Source organism: Triticum aestivum, chromosome 2B (genome assembly GCF_018294505.1).
Source record: "Triticum aestivum cultivar Chinese Spring chromosome 2B, IWGSC CS RefSeq v2.1, whole genome shotgun sequence".
NCBI classification, from domain to species: Eukaryota; Viridiplantae; Streptophyta; class Magnoliopsida; order Poales; family Poaceae; genus Triticum; species Triticum aestivum.
The window spans coordinates 764685267-764708277 of record NC_057798.1 but is presented as its reverse complement, the minus strand read 5'-3'; the positions used below and the strand labels follow the sequence as shown (position 1 = coordinate 764708277).

General features: G+C 45.0%; 1 protein-coding gene and 1 pseudogene across 1 annotated transcript; both read left to right on the top strand.

Annotated features, from left to right (window-relative positions):
* The first annotated feature begins 59 nt into the window (after positions 1-59).
* LOC123039578 (receptor-like serine/threonine-protein kinase SD1-8) lies at positions 60-7512 on the top strand. Its single transcript, XM_044462687.1, has 10 exons — positions 60-1371; positions 1898-2029; positions 2129-2295; positions 2466-2688; positions 2783-3002; positions 3099-3231; positions 3337-3488; positions 6215-6385; positions 6674-6743; positions 7507-7512. The coding sequence occupies exons 1-10, from the start codon at positions 60-62 to the stop codon at positions 7510-7512; spliced, it is 2586 nt and encodes an 861-aa protein (XP_044318622.1).
* A 7008-nt stretch (positions 7513-14520) lies between these two features.
* Positions 14521-22021, top strand: LOC123039577 (receptor-like serine/threonine-protein kinase SD1-8; annotated as a pseudogene).
* Positions 22022-23011: the final 990 nt, after the last annotated feature.

Below are 23011 nucleotides of genomic sequence, written 5' to 3'. Positions count from 1 at the left end.
GCTAACAGTGTACCTTGTTCAATTAGCTCAAACCCCAGAACAAGAAACATCAAGCCATCATGTGGTTGAAAAACCAGCCACACCTTCACAGCCTCCTGGGCATCCTTGTTCTCTTCATCCTTGTTTCCACAGCATCTGCTGCGAACCGTGGGTCTGACATTCTCGACAAGGGCCGCAACATCACCGACGGCGACACCCTTGTTTCGGCTGATGGGTCATTCACCCTGGGCTTCTTCCCTCCCGGGGTGCTTGCCAAGAGATACCTTGGTATATGGTTCTCCGTGTCCGAGGACGCCATCTGTTGGGTAGCCAACAGAGACCGTCCTCTCACTGACGCTCGTGGGGCACTGGTGATTAGTGACACGAGAAGCCTTTTCTTGCTCGATAGCTTCGGCCAGGTTGTGTGGTCTTCAAACACGACAGGTGCTGCCTCCACGACACTGCAACTGCATAATTCAGGAAACCTTGTCCTGAGCGATGGGAGTGCCAATGGTGCTGCCATATGGCAGTCATTTGACCACCCATCAAACACCTTGCTTCCCAGCATGAAGATTGGCAAGAACCTATGGACCAGGGAAGAGTGGTACCTTACGTCGTGGGCTTCGGCCAATGACCCTGCCACAGGGAAGTTTCGCTACATTACTGACGGAGAAGGTGTGCCACAAAACATACTCTTGGATGGTGACAAAATGATCTACCGGTCAGGACCATGGAATGGCCTACGGTTCAGCGGTGTCACGGAGATGACCTCGTATTCTGACAAGTTTGCTTACCAGTTGACAAGCAGCTCAAGTGAGGTAACCTACAACTATGTTTCCAAGGCTGAAGCCTCCTTCTCGCGTCTACTTCTGACTGATGACGGAGTATACCAACGCCTGGTATGGGACCCAACCAGCCGGTTGTGGAAGATCTTCTTCCAAGCGCCGAGGGACATCTGCGACCACTATGGCAGGTGTGGGCCATTTGGTCTGTGCAACGCCAATGCTCCATCAACGTCGTTCTGCAGCTGTGTACAGGGGTTCAGCCCGACATCTCCAGTGCAGTGGAAGATGAGGGACACCTCCAACGGTTGCCGCCGAAAGATTGTACTGGACTGTGGCAATGGAATGTCCAGTACCACGGACGGTTTCGTGGTGATAGACGGAGTGAAGCTTCCCAACACGCACAATGTATCGGTGAATGCTAGCATCACGTTGGAGGAGTGCAGGGCGAGGTGCCTGGCCAACTGCTCTTGTTTGGCGTATGCGCCGTTGGATCTCAAAGGAGGAGGCGCTGGAACTGGCTGCATCATCTGGACAGAGGACCTCATGGATCTCCAGTATGTAGATGGAGGGCAAATCCTTTATCTCAGATCCACCAAGTCAGATTTAGGTATGTTATATTGTTTCACTTTCTAGATCATTAGCAATGTATAGTTTGCATTTTAAGATTTTTGGTGATGCTAATTTACTGTTGTTCCTGAGATGCACACCTCATGGATGCCCCTCCTTACCCATTTCCAACATCTACCATTTTAGATTCCCAATAGGAAAGTTTAGAGTTTAGGATTTCAACCAAACAAAGCTATACAACTGCAGTTCGTAGATATGTCAACATTCAATTAATCAAGGAATGTGATGGCACAGATGGCTACTGGCTAGTTCAAAGAGCATACTGTACCGACCAATGTAGCATCACAACGCCTACCAGGATTTGAGTCCTAAGCTTAGAACCAAGGCCATGCAACCAGTTAGAAAATATGTTAGGATCACTGCAAGGAAGGTATCAGTTAGATGGCACCAACATCTAATACTGTGTTTCTAGTTTTTTTTAGAAGATTTATGCCTTTGCGCAAATACCAAAGGAAAGTTTAACATTTAAGCTAATTTAAGTTCCAAAATTTTATTGTTCATAATAGATGGGCCATCTGTATCCATGTTCCCAACTGGTATCGTTATCGGTGTATCCGTAGCCTTGATCATCATTCTGGTTCTCCTTGCCTTCTGGGTTATTATCACCAGGAGACGACATCGCATGCAAAGGGTATTAGGTAAGTTCTTAATTATATTAAATTATTAATCGCATTTGTATTTCTTCTTTTACTATTCCGAATGAGAGAAGTAGACTCACAAGCCTAACTATTTTCCAGTACACAATGGTCTGAGGGTGACAGGGGGTTCTGACAGCCATTCTCCGAATCCCGCTTCGCCCATGATGTCCGTCCCTACAATTGATCTCCATACTATAATAGAGGCTACAGGAAGTTTCTCCGATGCAAATAAAGTTGTTGAAGAAGGATTTAGTGTTGTCTACAAGGTGTTGATTTTTTTTCTTATCCATATGAACTGACATTTTTCCCACGTTGACTACACAATACACAAGGAGATAATAGAATCAGACAATCCAATGGCACCCTTCAGTAATTAATTGCATGCTGCAAATATCTGCTGGATCTACACTGTAACATATTACTGTATAATCAATAGGGGCAACTACCTGGTGGTACAGTGGTTGCTGTAAAGAGGCTCAAACAGTCTCTTCTTACTGATAAAGGCAGGCAGCATTTCTCAAGGGAAGTGGAAGTGATGTCAACGCTTACCCATGTCAATCTTGCTAAGCTCCTCTACTATTGCCGGGAAGGAGATGAGTGGATACTAGTCTACGAGTGGATGGAGAAAAAAAGTTTGAATCTTTACATATTTGGTACTCGTTGCAATGCATGCCATGTTAATCTATCATTATATGTACCCACAACTATTCCTATCTGTTTTTGGCCTCACACACCCATTTGGAAATGCAGGAGAAGAAGGACTCCGTTCCTCACTGAGTTGGGCGCAAAGACGGGAAATAATTCGAGGTGTGGCCATAGGTGTTGAATTTCTTCACGGCAGAGGATTCATTCACAGGGATCTAAAACCTGCGAGCATACTTGTCAGTGACACGTGGGTTCCAAAGATAGCAGACTTTGCCACCGCAAAGCTATTTATTGACGAGCAGACAAATTTGACATTAGTACAGACACGGTATGATTAAAATTTCCAACCCATCTAATGTTTTCATATTCATGGTAGACTACCAGGACAAACCTCAATTAACTCCATGTTTTGTGTTAAATGCAGGGGATATGTGGCTCCAGAGTATATAGGGGAAGGGGCCCTGACGTACAAGTGTGATGTATATAGCTTTGGAGTCGTTTTGCTGGAGACAGTCAGTGGCAAAAGGAGAACAAGCAATGCAACGTTCCTTCCTGATGTAAGTCTGCTCAGCACAAAACATACTCCTCCCTGGTGCATCCTCTAGTTTCTCCCCAATGAAAATGGGCCACTAGCTGAGCTTTTTATTCTTTCTTTCTTACAGGCCTGGGAATTGTGGAATCAATGTAAGAGCGGGGAGCTTCTTGATGTGGCGGTGGGTGGTGAACCTGAAGGTGAAGTCTTGTCGGGGCTACTCAGATGCATCCAGATTGGCCTTCTCTGCGTGCAGTATTTGCCAGAGCATAGACCTTCAATGTCTGAAGTTGTGGCAATGCTAAACAACAGCTCATAGCTCCCCAGGCCACTGAAACCCACACCAAACAGCAGACCAGGACCGGGCGCACAGCCAGGACCGAGCCGGACCTTCTTACTGTGGCTATTTTGCTCATGTGGACGTGACCCCACGAGCCCGGGCATGGAAGCTACGGTGTAGTGCTTCGGTCTATCAGGGTGAGGCAGAGGCAGTGGCAGTGCAAGAGGAAATAAGCCTAAAACTTACTACCGGTCTGGATCTGGAACTTGCGGCATGAATTTGATGTTTATTGGTGTACTTTAACACCAGATATCGCCATTGTTTTCCTGTCTGGATTTGTGCTTTTTCAAAGTACGACGGGATTGTTGGAACTTACTGCCAGCCTTGGAAGTCGATGTTTTATTCTTGTATATATACTTAAGCACAGTGTATCGCCATTGTTTTCATTTTCATATTTGTGCTTGTTCAAATATTACTTGGCAGTATTGATTGAACTTTTCTTATGAGAATGATATAATATTTGGGGGTTGTTTTGTATGTCACTTCCATACCTCCATGAGCAGGCTAAACACTGCAAAGTGAACTGTTATGCAGTCTAGTGCATAGCAATCAAGACAGTACGTAGATCTTGTGTGTGCAAGTAACATGATGCAGTACGTTATTGGTTTATAATTTTCATAGATTTCCCCCCAAGATAAAAAAAAAATTAGCTGAGAAAAAAAATGGGAAAGAAGAAACAGGAGTAGTAAACTGAGAGATGGAAAAAAAGTACAAGGCACACTATGTCAGTGTGGACAGCTATCTGCAGACATGCGCATTGTGGAGGCGCGCATGTAATGTCCAACGCATCATTTAACCATTTCAATTTGTAATAGCTAACCACATCTGCCACGTGGTTGATACCCTGGCCCGGAGAGCTGTTAATAAACTAGCCAAAGTCAATCTAGCTAAGCGGTGTGGTACTAATAACGAAAATACTACGCACCGCGGCTCGAGCCGGAAACTACGCCTCCGCAGTTGGGCCACATCACTGTTGTCTTTCGAGCGTCCAGCTTAGCTTTCCGCACTGAGCCAGGCCAGGCCCAGCAGCGGGATAGCAAGAAGAAAACAGAGACACTGCGCTATTTTTGAGGATATGGGCTGGAATCGGTCTACCGAAGCCCATCATGCTGCTCAGCCTGCTTCTTCCCCGACTCCGTCCTCTCCGAGAGCAACTGGTTAACGAGCGCTGCTCCGGGAGCCTCAATGATCAGTGCCACTTGGCGTGCTCTCAGCCATTTGCCACATGTCGCGCTTTGGGCTTCCTATGGATTTTTTTTCGCACGCGTTTTCGGCTTTTTAAACGTTTTTTTCGGCTTTTTTCAACGTTTTGGTTTTCCACCGGTCTTCCTTAGCTTTTCGATAAAAAAAAATTAAATTTTTTTTCTTTCACGAGAGTCATAGTTTTGCTTACGTGAGAGGCACGGGTGTGCTTTCGTGAGAGTCAAGGCCGTGCCTCTCGGAAACTGAAAAAAAAATGCATTTTATGTTTTTTTCTCTTTCGTGAGAGTCACAGTTTTGCTTTCGCAAGATGCACGGTTGTGCTTTAGCGAGAGTCACGGCTGTGCCTCTCCGAAACGAAAAAGACGTGTTTTCTGTTTTTTTCGCGAGAGTCACGCCCGTGCTTTAGCGAGAGTCACGCCCGTGCCTCTCGAAAATGAAAAAAAACATGTTTTCTGTTTTTTTTTGCGAGAGTCACGGTTTTGTGTCCGCAAGAGGCACGGTTGTGCTTTCGCGAAAGTCATGGTCATGCCTCCTCGGTAACGGAAAAAGAACGTGCTTTCTCTTTTCTTCCTTCCGCGAGAGCCACGGTTGTGATTTTCTGAGAGGCACGGGCGTGCCTCTTTCGAAAAGGAAAAAACCCGTGCTCCCGGTTAGTTTTTTCGTTCGGTTTTTTCACGAAAAAAACCTTCATCAAAACCTATCAACATCGGATCTAGTTTTGAAGATCTCGATGCGAGGAATCTAACGATGAAAGCGGTTCGAGATTTGGACGCGCAGTTTGAGAGATAAAACGTTTTGAATAAACGGATCTACGAAAAAAGGGAAAACGCTCAGCTTACGACAAGTGGCGCACAGCATGAGCGCCACTTGTCGCAACCTGAGGAGTTGGAAGTGATCTTTGCAACGAGTATTCCTCAATTAGTGATTTTGGTCTTCTCCGCTCGCACGCAGGCACACACGGCCAACCCCACAGGAACGACACACCCCGTCACTGTCCACTCGCAGGCGGCGGTCAGCAGACGTGAACATACAAGTGTGATGTATATAGCTTCGGAGTTGTCCTGCTAGAGATAGTCACCTGCAAAAGGAGAACAAGCATGCCAACGTTCCTTCTTCATGCAAGTCTGCTCATGATAAAACGTACTCTTCCTTATGCGTCCTCTAGTTTCTTCCCACTGAAATGGGTGCAAAACTGCAAACTAACAATGAACGGGTAATCTTTGTTCAGTTTGCTACACAAGCCCAACACACGTTTCAAACATAGCCATATCAAACAAAGATGAGCGGTACTCCATTAACCGAGCATATTTTTGCAGGCCTGGGAACTATGGAATCGTCGCGATATTGAGGAGCTTCTTGATGAAGAAGTGGGCGAACCTGGTGAGCTCTTGTCAGCACTAGCCAGGTGCATCTAGATTGGCTTTCTCTGCGTGCAGAATTTGCACCAATCACCTGAGGAGGACAGGCCTGCCATGTTTGAAGTTGTGGCAATGCTAACCAGCACTTACTCACAGCTCCATTTACCAAGTAAACCGATTGCTAACAGGGCACCTGGCCCGAGCGTACAGCTAATCTCAGATGACACCCCCGGGCCGAGCACCATCTCTCGCTCAGCACATCCTGCGGCAAATGCAGTGTATGATTCGTGATCATTTCGGGCTGGGTCCTTCCGGTTTGAGTGCCTCACCATTCCTTACGGCTTCATTGGGACGGTGCAAGCGAAATAAGCCTTAAATTTACTACCAGGCGGGTACTTGCGTTCTGAAGTTGATGCTTTATTTGTGTACTTTATTGAAAAAGGCTTTCGCCCCATTTTATACTGGACATCGCCTTTCTTTTCCTGTCTGAATATGTGCTTGTCCAAACTATGACGGAATTTTTGGAACTTTCTTATGTGAACACTGTAAAGTGAATTTTTATGCAGGCCACTAGGCCGTGCACCATTCAGAGCTGAGTCCAGTTCAAAGGATGGGAACAGCTTGCGCTCTGAACTGGTGCATAACCATTTAGTATAGTCAGAGCATCTCTAGCAGACCCCTTAAACCGCGAAACTGAAAACCTTCGCGGAAAACGCATTTTAAGGGTTGGTTTGGGTTGCGGCCGAGTAGACCCCTTAAACATAGATTGTAAAATCAAATATTCTCGAATATTCTTCCTCACGTCTTCTTCTTCCTCTCGCCCATCCACGACCACCTAGCTCACTTCCACGAACCCGACGGACAGCGCACAAAGCAACTAAATACGGTGCCGCCGGTGTCCAGCACGGCTCGCACGAAGCGCCCCAGCGTCACCGTCGCCGTCGCTGCTTGAATCGGTCCAAAAGCTGGCTAGCGCCGGCATCGAATCGACCCAGAGCTAGCTAGCTGGCTGGTTAATCGATCGACCCAGGAGCTAGCTAGCTAGCTCCCGTCGCCGTGGCCAATCGATCCACAAGCTAGAGCTAGCTTCCCTCGCTGAAGTCACCGAGCCTCCGAACCGGATCAGCCATGGCCTCAGGCACACGCTCGATCCTTTTGTAGTGCAGAATTTTATTGGAGTAGGGAGAAATCGATGGCTGGAGACGGATGGTACGTATGGCGGCGCGTGGGGATAGGCGGCGGAAGGATCCGATTCGTGGCATGTATACTGTCCTCGGACATGTAGAACTAACGGTTGGAGGCTAGTGGCCTGTAAAATGTTTACAGTTCCGTGAACTTCTACAGGTCTGTTCTGGACACAAATTGATCTGAAACTGTAAATTTACTGAAATTTTTACAGGTTTGACGTTCTTAAGGGGTCTATTAGAGATGCTCTCAGGAGAGTGAATCTTGCGTCGGGAAGTAACCATTAGCATTTCAGCATTGCTGTTGGTGTATAATTTTCATCGGTCCCCCCCCCCAGAAAAAAAAAGATTGAATTGGGAAAGAAAAAGAAGAAAAAATAAAAAATGGACGCACGCCATGTCGGTGTGGAAAGCTAGCAGCAACCATGTGGCGAACCAATTTGTGGTTGGATGGTTAAAGGGACTATGGTATCCCCAGCCCACTAGGGTTCTAATCCTGGTGCTCGCATTTATTCTTGGATTTATTTCAGGATTTACGGCAATGCACATTTAGTGGGAGGAGACGTTCCCGTCGACGACAGGGTACCTATGGTAACTTCGTAAATTTCAAGATGATATGACGGCTCAGTCTTTCGAAGGTACTCATAGGGATAGGGTATGCGTGTGTGCGTTCATAGGGGTGAGCGTATGCGCGTATATATGAGTGTTTGCGTCTGTACTGTGTTAAAAAAATCATGAAAAAACAAAGAAAAACAATAAAACACACAATAAAAAAGACCAGATGATTGAAGAAAACCCGTGAAGAAACAGAGAAAACAGACAGAAAAAAAGACAAAAAAAACAGAAGAAACCAGTACATCAACCACCACGAACGAGCATCTCGATCGCAAACAGCTAAAGAAGAAAACAGAGGTAAAATAGGCTGGCTCAGTACGTAGTGCGGCGAAAATGCCTCAGACGAGACTGAAGTAACACTCGCTCTAAGGCCTGGAGAGAGGTCGCTACAGGCTAGGACACCTGAAAGAGATCAGAGTTGCGAATATCAGGTGATACCAGTCCTTAGATGACTTCATGATACCAACATGTAAAATTCAAATTTAAACATGTCAATTTTTTTAAAAGAATCATGGATGTTCACAACACATATGTCGACAACCCCTAAAAAATTCAGATCGAATTTCGAAATACACAAAGAGAAAGAAAAAAGACAAATCCATCATAAATAGTATCAAAAGAAGACAAAAGCTAGAATGCCACTATTCACATATGAATTTGTCTTTTTTGTTTCTCCTTGTGTATTTCGAATTTTGATCTGAATTTTTTAGGGGTTGTCAACATATGTGTTGTGAACATTCATTATAATTTCAGAATTTTTTGACATGTTTAAATTTGAGTTTGTAAGTTGGTATCATGGTATCATGTGGTATCACCTGATACTTCCGGAGGCGTGTTCCGGAGGCTTGTTAGTTGTAGCCAACTCCGGAGGCGTGTAGCCCCGGTGGCACAGAGGTAGTGCTGTTTTTGTGATTAGTACCATACCGCTTAACTGGATTAAGTTCGGCTAATTTATAAACCGCACGCCAGGAACGGTTAGCAACCACGCGGCAGGTGTGGTCAGCTATTAGAAATTGAATTGGTTAAATGATCCGTTGGAGATTATTACATGCACGGCTCCACATGCCTGCATGGTTGCAGCTAGCTTTCCCCACCGACATGGTGTGTTTGCATTTTTATTTTTCTTGGCCTTTTTGTTTCTCAATTCAATATTCTTTCTTTCTTTCTTTCTTTCGGGGAATCGATGAAAATTATACACCAATGCTGCAATCCATCATGTTACTTGCCCACACTACTCTCTTCACAGTACCAATTTTTTTTTATAGAAACTCCTGGCCGTGATTTATTAACTCAGGATGTTTTTAGGGATACAAATGATATCTGGTCTATCCAGAAGCCACAAATGGCGCTCAAAATCTAAGTTAGTAGCTGCTTTTGCCGGACTATGAACTTCTACATTCAAACTTCTACTTTCATACACAAAATCTACTGAACTCACACTCTTCATCTTCTCCTTTATTTCATGAATGATTGCTACCGACGTTCCAAGCTGCCCCAGCAATCAGTTGCTATGACAACATTGTTGCACAATAGGTCCATCGCCAAGGACAAAGCTTCACTGCTCGCCTTTACTTCAAGAATATCTGGTGATATCAAATCACAAACTACAGTCACCGAAGCACCAAGGACAAGCCCGGTTTCTGCATAAAGCTGCACAAGTTCCTCTATCTCCATGACGTCCAATGGCTGCGTCTGTATGGATCTTCACAGCACCGGCCGATGGTGGGATCCATCTAGCCGGCTGACTGGCTGAGCAGGAGTAGCCCTCAATGTTTTCTTCCAAGGGATCAAAGCGAGATCATCTAAGTAGTTCTTGAAAAATATGAACGTTTACAGAGGGACTGAACTTGGTCCTCGTGTACGAACTTCCTCCGTGGCCACCATATCGACCATAGTATCATCAGGGTTTTTTACAAAGCTGCTTTCATCCGTAGAAGACTGAATTTCCATGAGCCATAGCTTCGCATCATTCAACCTGCAGGCGATCAAGTGTTCCACAAGTTCTTCGTCAACAAGAGAGCAAAGGCACTTTGCCATTGTACATTCCATAAGCGCATGTTTCCAAGTGTCCTGACCGTGCCAATTGTGCACCCATCCTGTGAACTGGACTCAGCTCTGAATGCTGTGCCCGTCTAGCATAGTGGCCTGCGTAACAATTCACTTTGCGCTGTTCAGTCTGCTCTTGTTTCCAAAATATGGAGGCAACCTTCGATACAAGGTATGAAAGTGACATACAAAACATTGATTTCCCGGTCTGGCAGTAAGTTCCAACAATCTCGTCCTACTTTGAACAGGCACGAATTCAGCCAGGAAAGCAAGAGGTGATATCCAGTGTTAATTATCACACCACATTCAAATTGGTGTGCAATTATCATTCTCATAACACAAGTTCCAACAAATATGTCATAGTTTGGACAACCACAAATTCAGATAGGAAAATGAAGGCGATATCCAGTGTTAAAGTACAAACATCAAACATCAAATTCATACCGCAAGTCACAGATTGGTACAGTAGTAAATTTTTAGGCTTATGTTGCTTGCATTGTCGCGATGAAGCCGCAAGGAAGGATGAGGCACTCAAACTGAAAAGATCCAGCACCAAATGATCACGGATCATACGATGTGATTGCTGCAGGAGAAGAGATTGGTCAGAGGGCCCAGCTTGGCCCGGGGGTTAATCGTACACTGGGGCCAGCTCCACTGTTGGCTGTGGGTCTACTTGGCATACGGAGCTGTGAGTGTGAGTCGGTGCCGGCTAGCATTCCCACAACTTCAGACATGGCAGGCCTGCCCTCCTCGGGCGATTGCTGCACACAAAGAAGGCCAATCTGGATGCACCTGGCTAGTGCTGACAAGAGCTCACCAGGTTCGCCCACTTCTTGATCAAGAAGCTCCTCAATATCATGTCGATTCCACAATTCCCAGGCCTGCAAAAATATGCTTAGTTACATGCACGGAGTAGCGCTCATCTTTGTTTGATATGTGGCTATGTTTGGAACGTGTGTTGGGGTTGTGTAGCAAGCTGAACAAAGATTACTGGTTCATTACTAGGACACTATATGCAAATTCAGTGTGAAGGGATTGAATGTATGGTTCTATATTGGAACCCATTGTTTATGAAATACTATTTGGAAAAGGAAGAAGTGGAAATGTTGCTCAATGATAAAATCAGTGCATTACGGAATTTCACACAATGGTCTATTCTTTCTTGATGGTCCATTGGAAGTTACCAACCGAACTATTACTTGGGGAAGATAACTCCATAGAGAGGAATGTTGATAACAGGAACACATGCTTGGAATTTATTATTTTTGTCATGGATGACTTGGTCACTTATCATGGAACCGAATCGAGTGGCTTACTAATTCCGGAATACAAAACTTTAGTGGGAGGAATTTGGCTTTCTAAAGCACATATATAATGGTATTTGACTTGCACGCCATTTCTTAAAGTGGAAGGAGATAAAAGCTTCACATAGTTTTTCTCATATACATATGGTATTTTTTTGGTCTCTCTCACTAGAGGTCGGATTGTTTATCATTTCATTCATTGATGATTGCACTTTATATGGTTCTTTGTTTATCTTTCATTATACAAGTTAGAAGGTTTTATTGTGTTGTTCACATGTTGTACTGAAGTGGAAAATCACAAGTTATTTGTGCCCCTCTTCGAGCATTGGGTGAAACCCTAGGTTCTGGTTATCCAGATCGGAGGGCGATGGCGTCTCGACGTCGTTCTCCTTCATGAAGGCGTTGTCTTGTATGCTCGCGGCATCCTCAGGTTCTAGATTTGGAGAAGTTGGTTGTCTAGTTGTTGGTTTGAGCTGCTTCTTAGGGCGGCGAGTGTTTTTTTTTCACGTGTGCGCGCGGGGGGGGGGGGGAGTACCTCCTCCTAACCACACTGCAGTCTCAGGAGTACAACGCCTGTAGGCAGCTAGACTATTTGACAAAGCCCTCCAATTTGCGAAGAGTTTGTCTATGCCACCACGTGCCAACTGACCCTAAGCCTTATGGTGTGGTTCTCCCCCCACCGGATTGTCTCTCTCGTCCAACAAGCATCCAAGGTGCATCACATCTTCAGCAGCAAATGTCAGTTTAGCCTAAGATGTCTTTAAAAATCTGGGAAGATAGGTATCAGAATTGTCACCAAGTCTCCTGTTGTTATCGTGGAAAGAGCTCGACGCAGAGGCGCTTCCTTTTTACCCCCCACCCCCACCTTTTCTATTTATTTTATCTATTTATAACTATTTATTTATTCATTTTTGTAAAAAAATGGACATTCTTTATTAGAACACATTAACACTTGTTTCTGAGAAATTTGAACATTCTTTTTTTTCAAAACCTGAATATCTCTTGTAAGATTTATATACATGTTTTTCACATACAAGCCATTTTTAAGAAAACAACAATTTTTTATACACGTCAATATTGTTTGAATTTGAAACACATGCAAATTTCATTTCACATACAACGTTTTATGTATGCCAATATCTAGATAATTTTTAAAACACATGAAATTTATTTTTAATAGAAAATTTTACATTTAATAACATATAAATTTATTACTACTAAATTACTTGTTAGATTTTATATAGAAAAACAAGTTTGCTTAGGGGGATATGGAAAATAAGAGATACAATATAATCCCATGCATTCCGTATATGGGCTAGACTCGATCCCGACCCCTTGCTTCACCGACAGCTCGCTTTGCGGCCTTCTTCGCCATCTTACAATATTTGTTTTATATATGTATAATTATTTACTTATTCATTTTTGTTAAAAAGAATGGATATTCTTTACTAGAACACATTAACGCTTCTTTCTGAGAAATTTGAACATTTTTTTCAAAACCTGAACATCTCTTGTAAGATTTGCATACATGTTTTTCACATACAAGGCATTTTTAAAGAAATGCCAACACTTTTTTATACACGTGATATTTTTTGAAACACATGCAAATTTCATTTCACATACAACTTTTTATGAATGCCGATATCTAGATAATTTTTAAAACACATGAATTTTTTTTTCATAAAAACATTTACATTTTATAACATATAAATTTTATTATTAATAAATTAATTGTTAAGTTTTATATAGAAAAACAAGTTTGGTTAGGGGGATATGGAAAACAAGCTATACAATTTAATCCCATGCACTCCATATATGGGCTAGACTCGATCCACCGAAGCCCATTCTGCCCCTCTGCCAACTTCCTCTCTCCAATTCTGTCCTTTCCGCAGTCTCTCCACTCGCACAGACGGCCGGACAACGGTGCAACGCGCCTCCACCACACTCTCCATCCTTGCCCACTCGCCGGCGGCGGTCGGCAGGCATGAGCTTCCCGACGGCGACCAACTGTCTGGTCGTTCCCGGGAAAATCACTTCCCGACGGCAGCCCTCTTCAAGCCAGTTTGTGCTTCAGGCCCAACCTCCGAATGCATCTTCAGGTTCAGACGTTAACTGAATCTGCGTCGATTCCACCACACGTTCCTGTCCGGACGCAGTGATCCATCACTGCCAAACACGGTATGTTAGCATATTTTATCTCCAATGTGGTGTGAACAAGCTGTGAAGTGCTAGCATTGCTCAAAGATTTTCTCTGTGGAGTTGACTGTAAAATTATTAGTATTTCTTAATCAAATTATAGGCTAAACCAATAAATTAGTGAAAGAGCTAGTACCAGCCCTATTTATTGGGGAAGGTGCTATATGTTTACTTATAAATAATGCTATTCAATGTACAAATCATTGGTCGTTGGAGATGAATTGCATCGAAAGTACGGTCCGCTAAAGCGATGGTTCCATGATGCTTGAGCTATTAAACAAACATGTTCACAGCAACACATATGTAAGTCTGTAACTAGTAAGCATTATTGGTTTGAACTGTTCAAAGACCATCATGTGTTTTAGTGTACTGAAGAACCTGTCAATGCTAGCGTTGCTCAAAGGTTCTCTCTGCGGAGTTGACTGTATAATTATTATTTCTTGATTGGACCATAGGCTAAACCAATGAATTAGTGAAAGAGCTAGTACCTCGAAGTTCCTGCCAGCTTTGCTTATTGTGGAAGGTGTTATATATATGCTAACGTGATGAAGAATGCTATTCAAATGCAGAAGCGGATGATGTTAAGAATACAAAATAGCGATGCACCGTCCTCACTCCTCATGCACCCAACCAAAGGCATGTTCTAGTACCAGTGAATATTTGACTTCTCAAGACAAGCGTATAATTGGGCCGCTGCCCTTTCGGATGGTCCAAGCACCAAATTAGACCAACCGTCAGTGGCATCCAAAATAAGAAAGATGTTTAGGGGCGTAGAACTTTGCGTGTTGAAGAGAAAGATCTGCTTGTTATTTGATGTATAATTATACTACGTAAGAATCTTATTTAGGTAGTGGCGAAAACTCAAAGGTACCCAATTGTAGCTGTGGATTCCCTCTTGTCTATATATAATAGACTACAACAAGTCAGGCATTTGACCTTTAACCGCCAATCAGTTAATACAACTACCTTCAGAAGCGAGCTGCAGCCACATATATGCGCAGCTCATGTAGCTAACAGTGTACCTTGTTCAATTAGCTCAAACCCCAGAACAAGAAACATCAAGCCATCATGTGGTTGAAAAACCAGCCACACCTTCACAGCCTCCTGGGCATCCTTGTTCTCTTCATCCTTGTTTCCACAGCATCTGCTGCAAACCGTGGGTCTGACATTCTCGACAAGGGCCGCAACATCACCGACGGCGACACCCTTGTTTCGGCTGATGGGTCATTCACCCTGGGCTTCTTCCCTCCCGGGGTGCTTGCCAAGAGATACCTCGGTATATAGTTCTCCGTGTCCGAGGACGCCATCTGTTGGGTAGCCAACAGAGACCGTCCTCTCACTGACGCTCGTGGGGCGCTGGTGATTAGTGACACGGGAAGCCTTTTCTTGCTCGATAGCTTCGGCCAGGCTGTGTGGTCTTCAAACACGACAGGCGCTGCCTCCACGACGCTGCAACTGCATAATTCAGGCAACCTTGTCCTGAGCGATGGGAGTGCCAATGGTGCTGCCATATGGCAGTCATTTGACCACCCATCAAACACCTTGCTTCCCAGCATGAAGATTGGCAAGAACCTATGGACCAGGGAAGAGTGGTACCTTACGTCGTGGGCTTCGGCCAATGACCCTGCCACAGGGAAGTTTCGCTACATTACTGACGGAGAAGGTGTGCCACAAAACATACTCTTGGATGGTGACAAAATGATCTACCGGTCAGGACCATGGAATGGCCTACGGTTCAGCGGTGTCACGGAGATGACCTCGTATTCTGACAAGTTTGCTTACCAGTTGACAAGCAGCTCAAGTGAGGTAACCTACAGCTATGTTTCCAAGGCTGAAGCCTCCTTCTCGCGTCTACTTCTGACTGATGACGGAGTATACCAACGCCTGGCATGGGACCCAACCAGCCGGTTGTGGAAGATCTTCTTCCAAGCGCCGAGGGACATCTGCGACCACTATGGCAGGTGTGGGGCATTTGGTCTGTGCAACGCCAATGCTCCATCAACGTCGTTCTGCAGCTGTGTACAGGGGTTCAGCCCGACATCCCCAGTGCAGTGGAAGATGAGGGACACCTCCAACGGTTGCCGCCGAAAGATGGTACTGGACTGTGGCAATGGAATGTCCAGTACCACGGACGGTTTCGTGGTGATAGACGGAGTGAAGCTTCCCAACACGCACAATGTATCGGTGAATGCTAGCATCACGTTGGAGGAGTGCAGGGCGAGGTGCCTGGCCAACTGCTCTTGTCTGGCGTATGCGCCGTTGGATCTCAAAGGAGGAGGCGCTGGAACTGGCTGCATCATCTGGACAGAGGACCTCATGGATCTCCGGTATGTAGATGGAGGGCAAATCCTTTATCTCAGATCCACCAAGTCAGAATTAGGTATGTTATATTGTTTCACTTTCTAGATCATTAGCAATGTATAGTTTGCATTTTAAGATTTTTGGTGATGCTAATTTACTGTTGTTCCTGAGATGCACACCTCATGGATGCCCCTCCTTACCCATTTCCAACATCTACCATTTTAGCTTCCCAATAGGAAAGTTTAGAGTTTAGGATTTCAACCAAACAAAGCTATACAACTGCAGTTCGTAGATATGTCAACATTCAATTAATCAAGGAATGTGATGGCACAGATGGCTACTGGCTAGTTCAAAGAGCATACTGTACCGACCAATGTAGCATCACAACGCCTACCAGGATTTGAGTCCTAAGCTTAGAACCAAGGCCATGCAACCAGTTAGAAAATATGTTAGGATCACTGCAAGGAAGGTACCAGTTAGATGGCACCAACATCTAATACTGTGTTTCTAGTTTTTTTTAGAAGATTTATGCCTTTGCGCAAATACCAAAGGAAAGTTTAACATTTAAGCTAATTTAAGTTTCAAAATTTTATTGTTCATAATAGATGGGCCATCTGTATCCATGTTCCCAACTGGTATCGCTATCGGTGTATCCGTAGCCTTGATCATCATTCTGGTTCTCCTTGCCTTCTGGGTTATTATCACCAGGAGACGACATCGCATGCAAAGGGTATTAGGTAAGTTCTTAATTACATTAAATTATTCATCGCATTTGTATTTCTTCTTTTACTATTCCGAATGAGAGAAGTAGACTCACAAGCCTAACTATTTTCCAGTACACAATGGTCTGAGGGTGACAGGGGTTCTGATAGCCATTCTCCGAATCCCGCTTCGCCCATGACGTCCGTCCCTACAATTGATCTCCATACTATAATAGAGGCTACAGGAAGTTTCTCCGATGCAAATAAAGTTGTTGAAGAAGGATTTAGTGTTGTCTACAAGGTGTTGATTTTTTTTCTTATCCATATGAACTGACATTTTTCCCACGTTGACTACACAATACACAAGGAGATAATAGAATCAGACAATCCAATGGCACCCTTCAGTAATTAATTGCATGATGCAAATATCTGCTGGATCTACACTGTAACATATTACTGTATAATCAACAGGGGCAACTACCTGGTGGTACAATGGTTGCTGTAAAGAGGCTCAAACAGTCTCTTCTTACTGATAAAGGCAGGCAGCATTTCTCAAGGGAAGTGGAAGTGATGTCAACGCTCACCCATGTCAATCTTGCTAAGCTCCTCTACTATTGCCGGGAAGGAGATGAGTGGATACTAGTCTATGAGTGGATGGAGAAAAAAAGTTTGAATCTTTACATATTTGGTACTCGTTGCAATGCATGCCATGTTAATCTATCATTATATGTACCCACAACTATTCCTATCTGTTTTTGGCCTCACACACCCATTTGGAAATGCAGGAGAAGAAGGACTCCGTTCCTCACTGAGTTGGGCGCAAAGACGGGAAATAATTCGAGGTGCGGCCATAGGTGTTGAATTTCTTCACGGCAGAGGATTCATTCACAGGGATCTAAAACCTGCGAACATACTTGTCAGTGACACGTGGGTTCCAAAGATAGCAGACTTTGCCACCGCAAAGCTATTTATTGACGAGCAGACAGATTTGACATTAGTACAGACACGGTATGATTAAAATTTCCAACCCATCTAATGTTTTCATATTCATGGTAGACTACCAGGACAAACCTCAATTAACTCCATGTTTTGTGTTAAATGCAGGGGATATGTGGCTCCAGAGTATATAGGGGAAGGGGCCCTGACGTACAAGTGTGATGTATATAGCTTCGGAGTCGGTTTTGCTGGAGACAGTCAGTGGCAAAAGGAGAACAAGCAATGCAACGTTCCTTCCTGATGTAAGTCTGCTCAGCACAAAACATACTCCTCCCTGGTGCATCCTCTAGTTTCTCCCCAATGAAAATGGGCCACTAGCTGAGCTTTTTATTCTTTCTTTCTTACAGGCCTGGGAATTGTGGAATCAATGTAAGAGCGGGGAGCTTCTTGATGTGGCGGTGGGTGGTGAACCTGAAGGTGAAGTCTTGTCGGGGCTACTCAGATGCATCCAGATTGGCCTTCTCTGCGTGCAGTATTTGCCAGAGCATAGACCTTCAATGTCTGAAGTTGTGGCAATGCTAAACAACAGCTCACAGCTCCCCAGGCCACTGAAACCCACACCAAACAGCAGACCAGGACCGGGCGCACAGCCAGGACCGAGCCGGACCTTCTTACTGTGGCTATTTTTCTCATGTGGACGTGACCCCACGAGCCCGGGCATGGAAGCTACGGTGTAGTGCTTCGGTCTATCAGGGTGAGGCAGAGGCAGTGGCAGTGCAAGAGGAAATAAGCCTAAAACTTACTACCGGTCTGGATCTGGAACTTGCGGCATGAATTTGATGTTTATTGGTGTACTTTAACACCAGATATCGCCATTGTTTTCCTGTCTGGATTTGTGCTTTTTCAAAGTACGACGGGATTGTTGGAACTTACTGCCAGCCTTGGAAGTCGATGTTTTATTCTTGTATATATACTTAAGCACAGTGTATCGCCTTTGTTTTCATTTTCATATTTGTGCTTGTTCAAATATTACTTGGCAGTATTGATTGAACTTTTCTTATGAGAATGATATAATATTTGGGGGTTGTTTTGTATGTCACTTCCATACCTCCATGAGCAGGCTAAACACTGCAAAGTGAACTGTTATGCAGTCTAGTGCATAGCAATCAGGACAGTACGTAGATCTTGTGTGTGCAAGTAACATGATGCAGTACGTTATTGGTTTATAATTTTCATAGATTTCCCCCCAAGATAAAAACAAAAATTAGCTGAGAAAAAAAATGGGAAAGAAGAAACAGGAGTAGTAAACTGAGAGATGGAAAAAAAGCACAAGGCACACTATGTCAGTGTGGACAGCTAGCTGCAGACATGCGCATTGTGGAGGCGCGCATGTAATGTCCAACGCATCATTTAACCATTTCAATTTGTAATAGCTAACCACATCTGCCACGTGGTTGATACCCTGGCCCGGAGAGCTGTTAATAAACTAGCCAAAGTCAATCTAGCTAAGCGGTGTGGTACTAATAACGAAAATACTACGCACCGCGGCTCGAGCCGGAAACTACGCCTCCGCAGTTGGGCCACATCACTGTTGTCTTTCGAGCGTCCAGCTTAGCTTTCCGCACTGAGCCAGGCCAGGCCCAGCAGCGGGATAGCAAGAAGAAAACAGAGACACTGCGCTATTTTTGAGGATATGGGCTGGAATCGGTCTACCGAAGCCCATCATGCCGCTCAGCCTGCTTCTTCCCCGACTCCGTCCTCTCCGAGAGCAACTCGTTAACGAGCGCTGCTCCGGGAGCCTCAACGATCAGTGCCACTTGGCGTGCTCTCAGCCATTTGCCACGTGTCGCGCTTTGGGCTTCCTATGGATTTTTTTCCGCACGCGTTTTCGGCTTTTTAAACGTTTTTTTCGGCTTTTTTCAACGTTTTGGTTTTCCACCGGTCTTCCTTAGCTTTTCGCGTGAAAAACGCGTTTTCTGTTTTTTTTTCTTTCACGAGAGTCATGGTTTTGCTTACGTGAGAGGCACGGATGTGCTTTCGTGAGAGTCAAGGCCGTGCCTCTCGGAAACTGAAAAAATGCATTTTATGTTTTTTTCTCTTTCGTGAGAGTCACGGTTTTGCTTTCGCAAGATGCACGGTTGTGCTTTAGCGAGAGTCACGGCCGTGCCTCTCCGAAACGAAAAAGACGTGTTTTCTGTTTTTTTCGCGAGAGTCACGCCCGTGCTTTAGCGAGAGTCACGGCCGTGCCTCTCGGAAATGAGAAAAAACATGTTTTCTGTTTTTTTTGCGAGAGTCACGGTTTTGTGTCCGCGAGAGGCACGGTTGTGCTTTCGCGAGAGTCACGGTCATGCCTCCTCGGTAACGAAAAAAGAACGTGTTTTCTCTTTTCTTCCTTCCGCGAGAGGCACGGTTGTGATTTTCTGAGAGGCACGGGCGTGCCTCTTTCGGAAAGGAAAAAACCCGTGCTCCCGGTCAGTTTTTTCGTTCGGTTTTTTCACGAAAAAAACCTTCATCAAAACCTATCAACAGCGGATCTAGTTTTGAAGATCTCGATGCGAGGAATCTAACGATGAAAGCGGTTCGAGATTTGGACGCGCGGTTTGAGAGATAAAACGTTTTGAATAAACGGATCTACGAAAAAAGGGAAAACGCTCAGGTTACGACAAGTGGCGCACAGCATGTGCGCCACTTGTCGCAACCTGGGGAGTTGGGAATGATCTTTGCAACGAGTATTCCTTAATTAGTGATTTTGGTCTTCTCCGCTCGCACGCACGCACACACGGCCAACCCCACAGGAACGACACACCCCATCACTGTCCACTCGCAGGCGGCGGTCAGCAGACGTGAACGTACAAATGTGATGTATATAGCTTCGGAGTTGTCCTGCTAGAGATAGTCACCTGCAAAAGGAGAACAAGCATGCCAACGTTCCTTCTTCATGCAAGTCTGCTCATGATAAAACGTACTCTTCCTTATGCGTCCTCTAGTTTCTTCCCACTGAAATGGGTGCAAAACTGCAAACTAACAATGAACGGGTAATCTTTGTTCAGTTTGCTACACAAGCCCAACACACGTTTCAAACATAGCCATATCAAACAAAGATGAGCGGTACTCCATTAACCGAGCATATTTTTGCAGGCCTGGGAACTATGGAATCGTCGCGATATTGAGGAGCTTCTTGATGAAGAAGTGGGCGAACCTGGTGAGCTCTTGTCAGCACTAGCCAGGTGCATCCAGATTGGCCTTCTCTGCGTGCAGAATTTGCACCAATCACCTGAGGAGGACAGGCCTGCCATGTCTGAAGTTGTGGCAATGCTAACCAGCACTGACTCACAGCTCCATTTACCAAGTAAACCGATTGCTAACAGGGCACCTGGCCCGAGCGTACAGCTAATCTCAGATGACACCCCCGGGCCGAGCACCATCTCTCGCTCGGCACATCCTGTGGCAAATGCAGTGTATGATTCGTGATCATTTCGGGCTGGGTCCTGCCGGTTTGAGTGCCTCACCATTCCTTACGGCTTCATTGGGACGGTGCAAGCGAAATAAGCCTTAAATTTACTACCAGGCGGGTACTTGCGTGCTGAAGTTGATGTTTTATTTGTGTACTTTATTGAAAAAGGCTTTCGCCCCATTTTATACTGGACATCGCCTTTCTTTTCCTGTCTGAATATGTGCTTGTCCAAACTATGACAGAATTTTTGGAACTTTCTTATGTGAACACTGTAAAGTGAATTTTTATGCAGGCCACTAGGCCGTGCACCATTCAGAGCTGAGTCCAGTTCAAAGGATGGGAACAGCTTGCGCTCTGAACTGGTGCATAACCATTTAGTATAGTCAGAGCATCTCTAGCAGACCCCTTAAATCGCGAAACTGAAAACCTTCGCGGAAAACGCATTTTAAGGGTTGGTTTGGGTTGCGGCCGAGTAGACCCCTTAAACATAGATTGTAAAATCAAATATTCTCGTATATTCTTCCTCACGTCTTCTTCTTCCTCTCGCCCATCCACGACCACCTAGCTCACTTCCACGAACCCGACGGACAGCGCACAAAGCGACTAAATACGGTGCTGCCGGTGTCCAGCACGGCTCGCACGAAACGCCCCAGCGTCACTGTCGCCGTCGCTGCTTGAATCGGTCCAAAAGTTGGCTAGCGCCGGCATCGAATCGACCCAGAGCTAGCTAGCTGGGTGGCTAATCGATCGACCCAGGAGCTAGCTAGCTAGCTCCCGTCGCCGTGGCCAATCGATCTACAAGCTAGAGCTAGCTTCCCTCGCCGTAGCTGTCAAATACGGAGCCGCTGGTGTCACGAAGCCGCCGCATCTCGTTCACCGAGCCTCCAAACCGGATCAGCCATGGCCTCAGGCACACGCTCGATCCTTTTGTAGTGCAGAATTTTATTGGAGTAGGGAGAAATCGATGGCTGGAGACGGATGGTACGTATGGCGGCGCGTGGGGATAGGCGGCGGAAGGATCCGGTTCGTGGCATGTATACTGTCCTCGGACATGTAGAACTAACGGTTGGAGGCTAGTGGCCTGTAAAACGTTTACAGTTCCGTGAACTTCTACAGGTCTGTTCTGGACACAAATTGATCTGAAACTGTAAATTTACTGGAATTTTTACAGGTTTGACGTTCTTAAGGGGTCTATTAGAGATGCTCTCAGGAGAGTGAATCTTGCGTCGGGAAGTAACCATTAGCATTTCAGCATTGCTGTTGGTGTATAATTTTCATCGGTACCCCCCCCAGAAAAAAAAGATTGAATTGGGAAAGAAAAAGAAGAAGAAATAAAAAATGGACGCACGCCATGTCGGTGTGGAAAGCTAGCAGCAACCATGTGGCGAACCAATTTGTGGTTGGATGGTTAAAGGGACTATGGTATCCCCAGCCCACTAGGGTTCTAATCCTGGCGCTCGCATTTATTCTTGGATTTATTTCAGGATTTACGGCAATGCACATTTAGTGGGAGGAGACGTTCCCGTCGACGACAGGGTACCTATGGTAACTTCGTAAATTTCAAGATGATATGACGGCTCAGTCTTTCGAAGGTACTCATAGGGATAGGGTATGCGTGTGTGCGTTCATAGGGGTGAGCGTATGCGCGTATATATGAGTGTTTGCGTCTGTACTGTGTTAAAAAAATCATGAAAAAACAAAGAAAAACGATAAAACACACAATAAAAAAGACCAGATGATTGAAGAAAACCCGTGAAGAAACAGAGAAAACAGACAGAAAAAAAGACAAAAAAAAACAGAAGAAACCAGTACATCAACCACCACGAGCGAGCATCTCGATCGCAAACAGCTAAAGAAGAAAACAGAGGTAAAATAGGCCGGCTCAGTACGTAGTGCGGCGAAAATGCCTCAGACGAGACTGAAGTAACACTCGCTCTAAGGCCTGGAGAGAGGTCGCTACAGGCTAGGACACCTGAAAGAGATCAGAGTTGCGAATATCAGGTGATACCAGTCCTTAGATGACTTCATGATACCAACATGTAAAATTCAAATTTAAACATGTCAATTTTTTTAAAAGAATCATGGATGTTCACAACACATATGTCGACAACCCCTAAAAAATTCAGATCGAATTTCGAAATACACAAAGAGAAAGAAAAAAGACAAA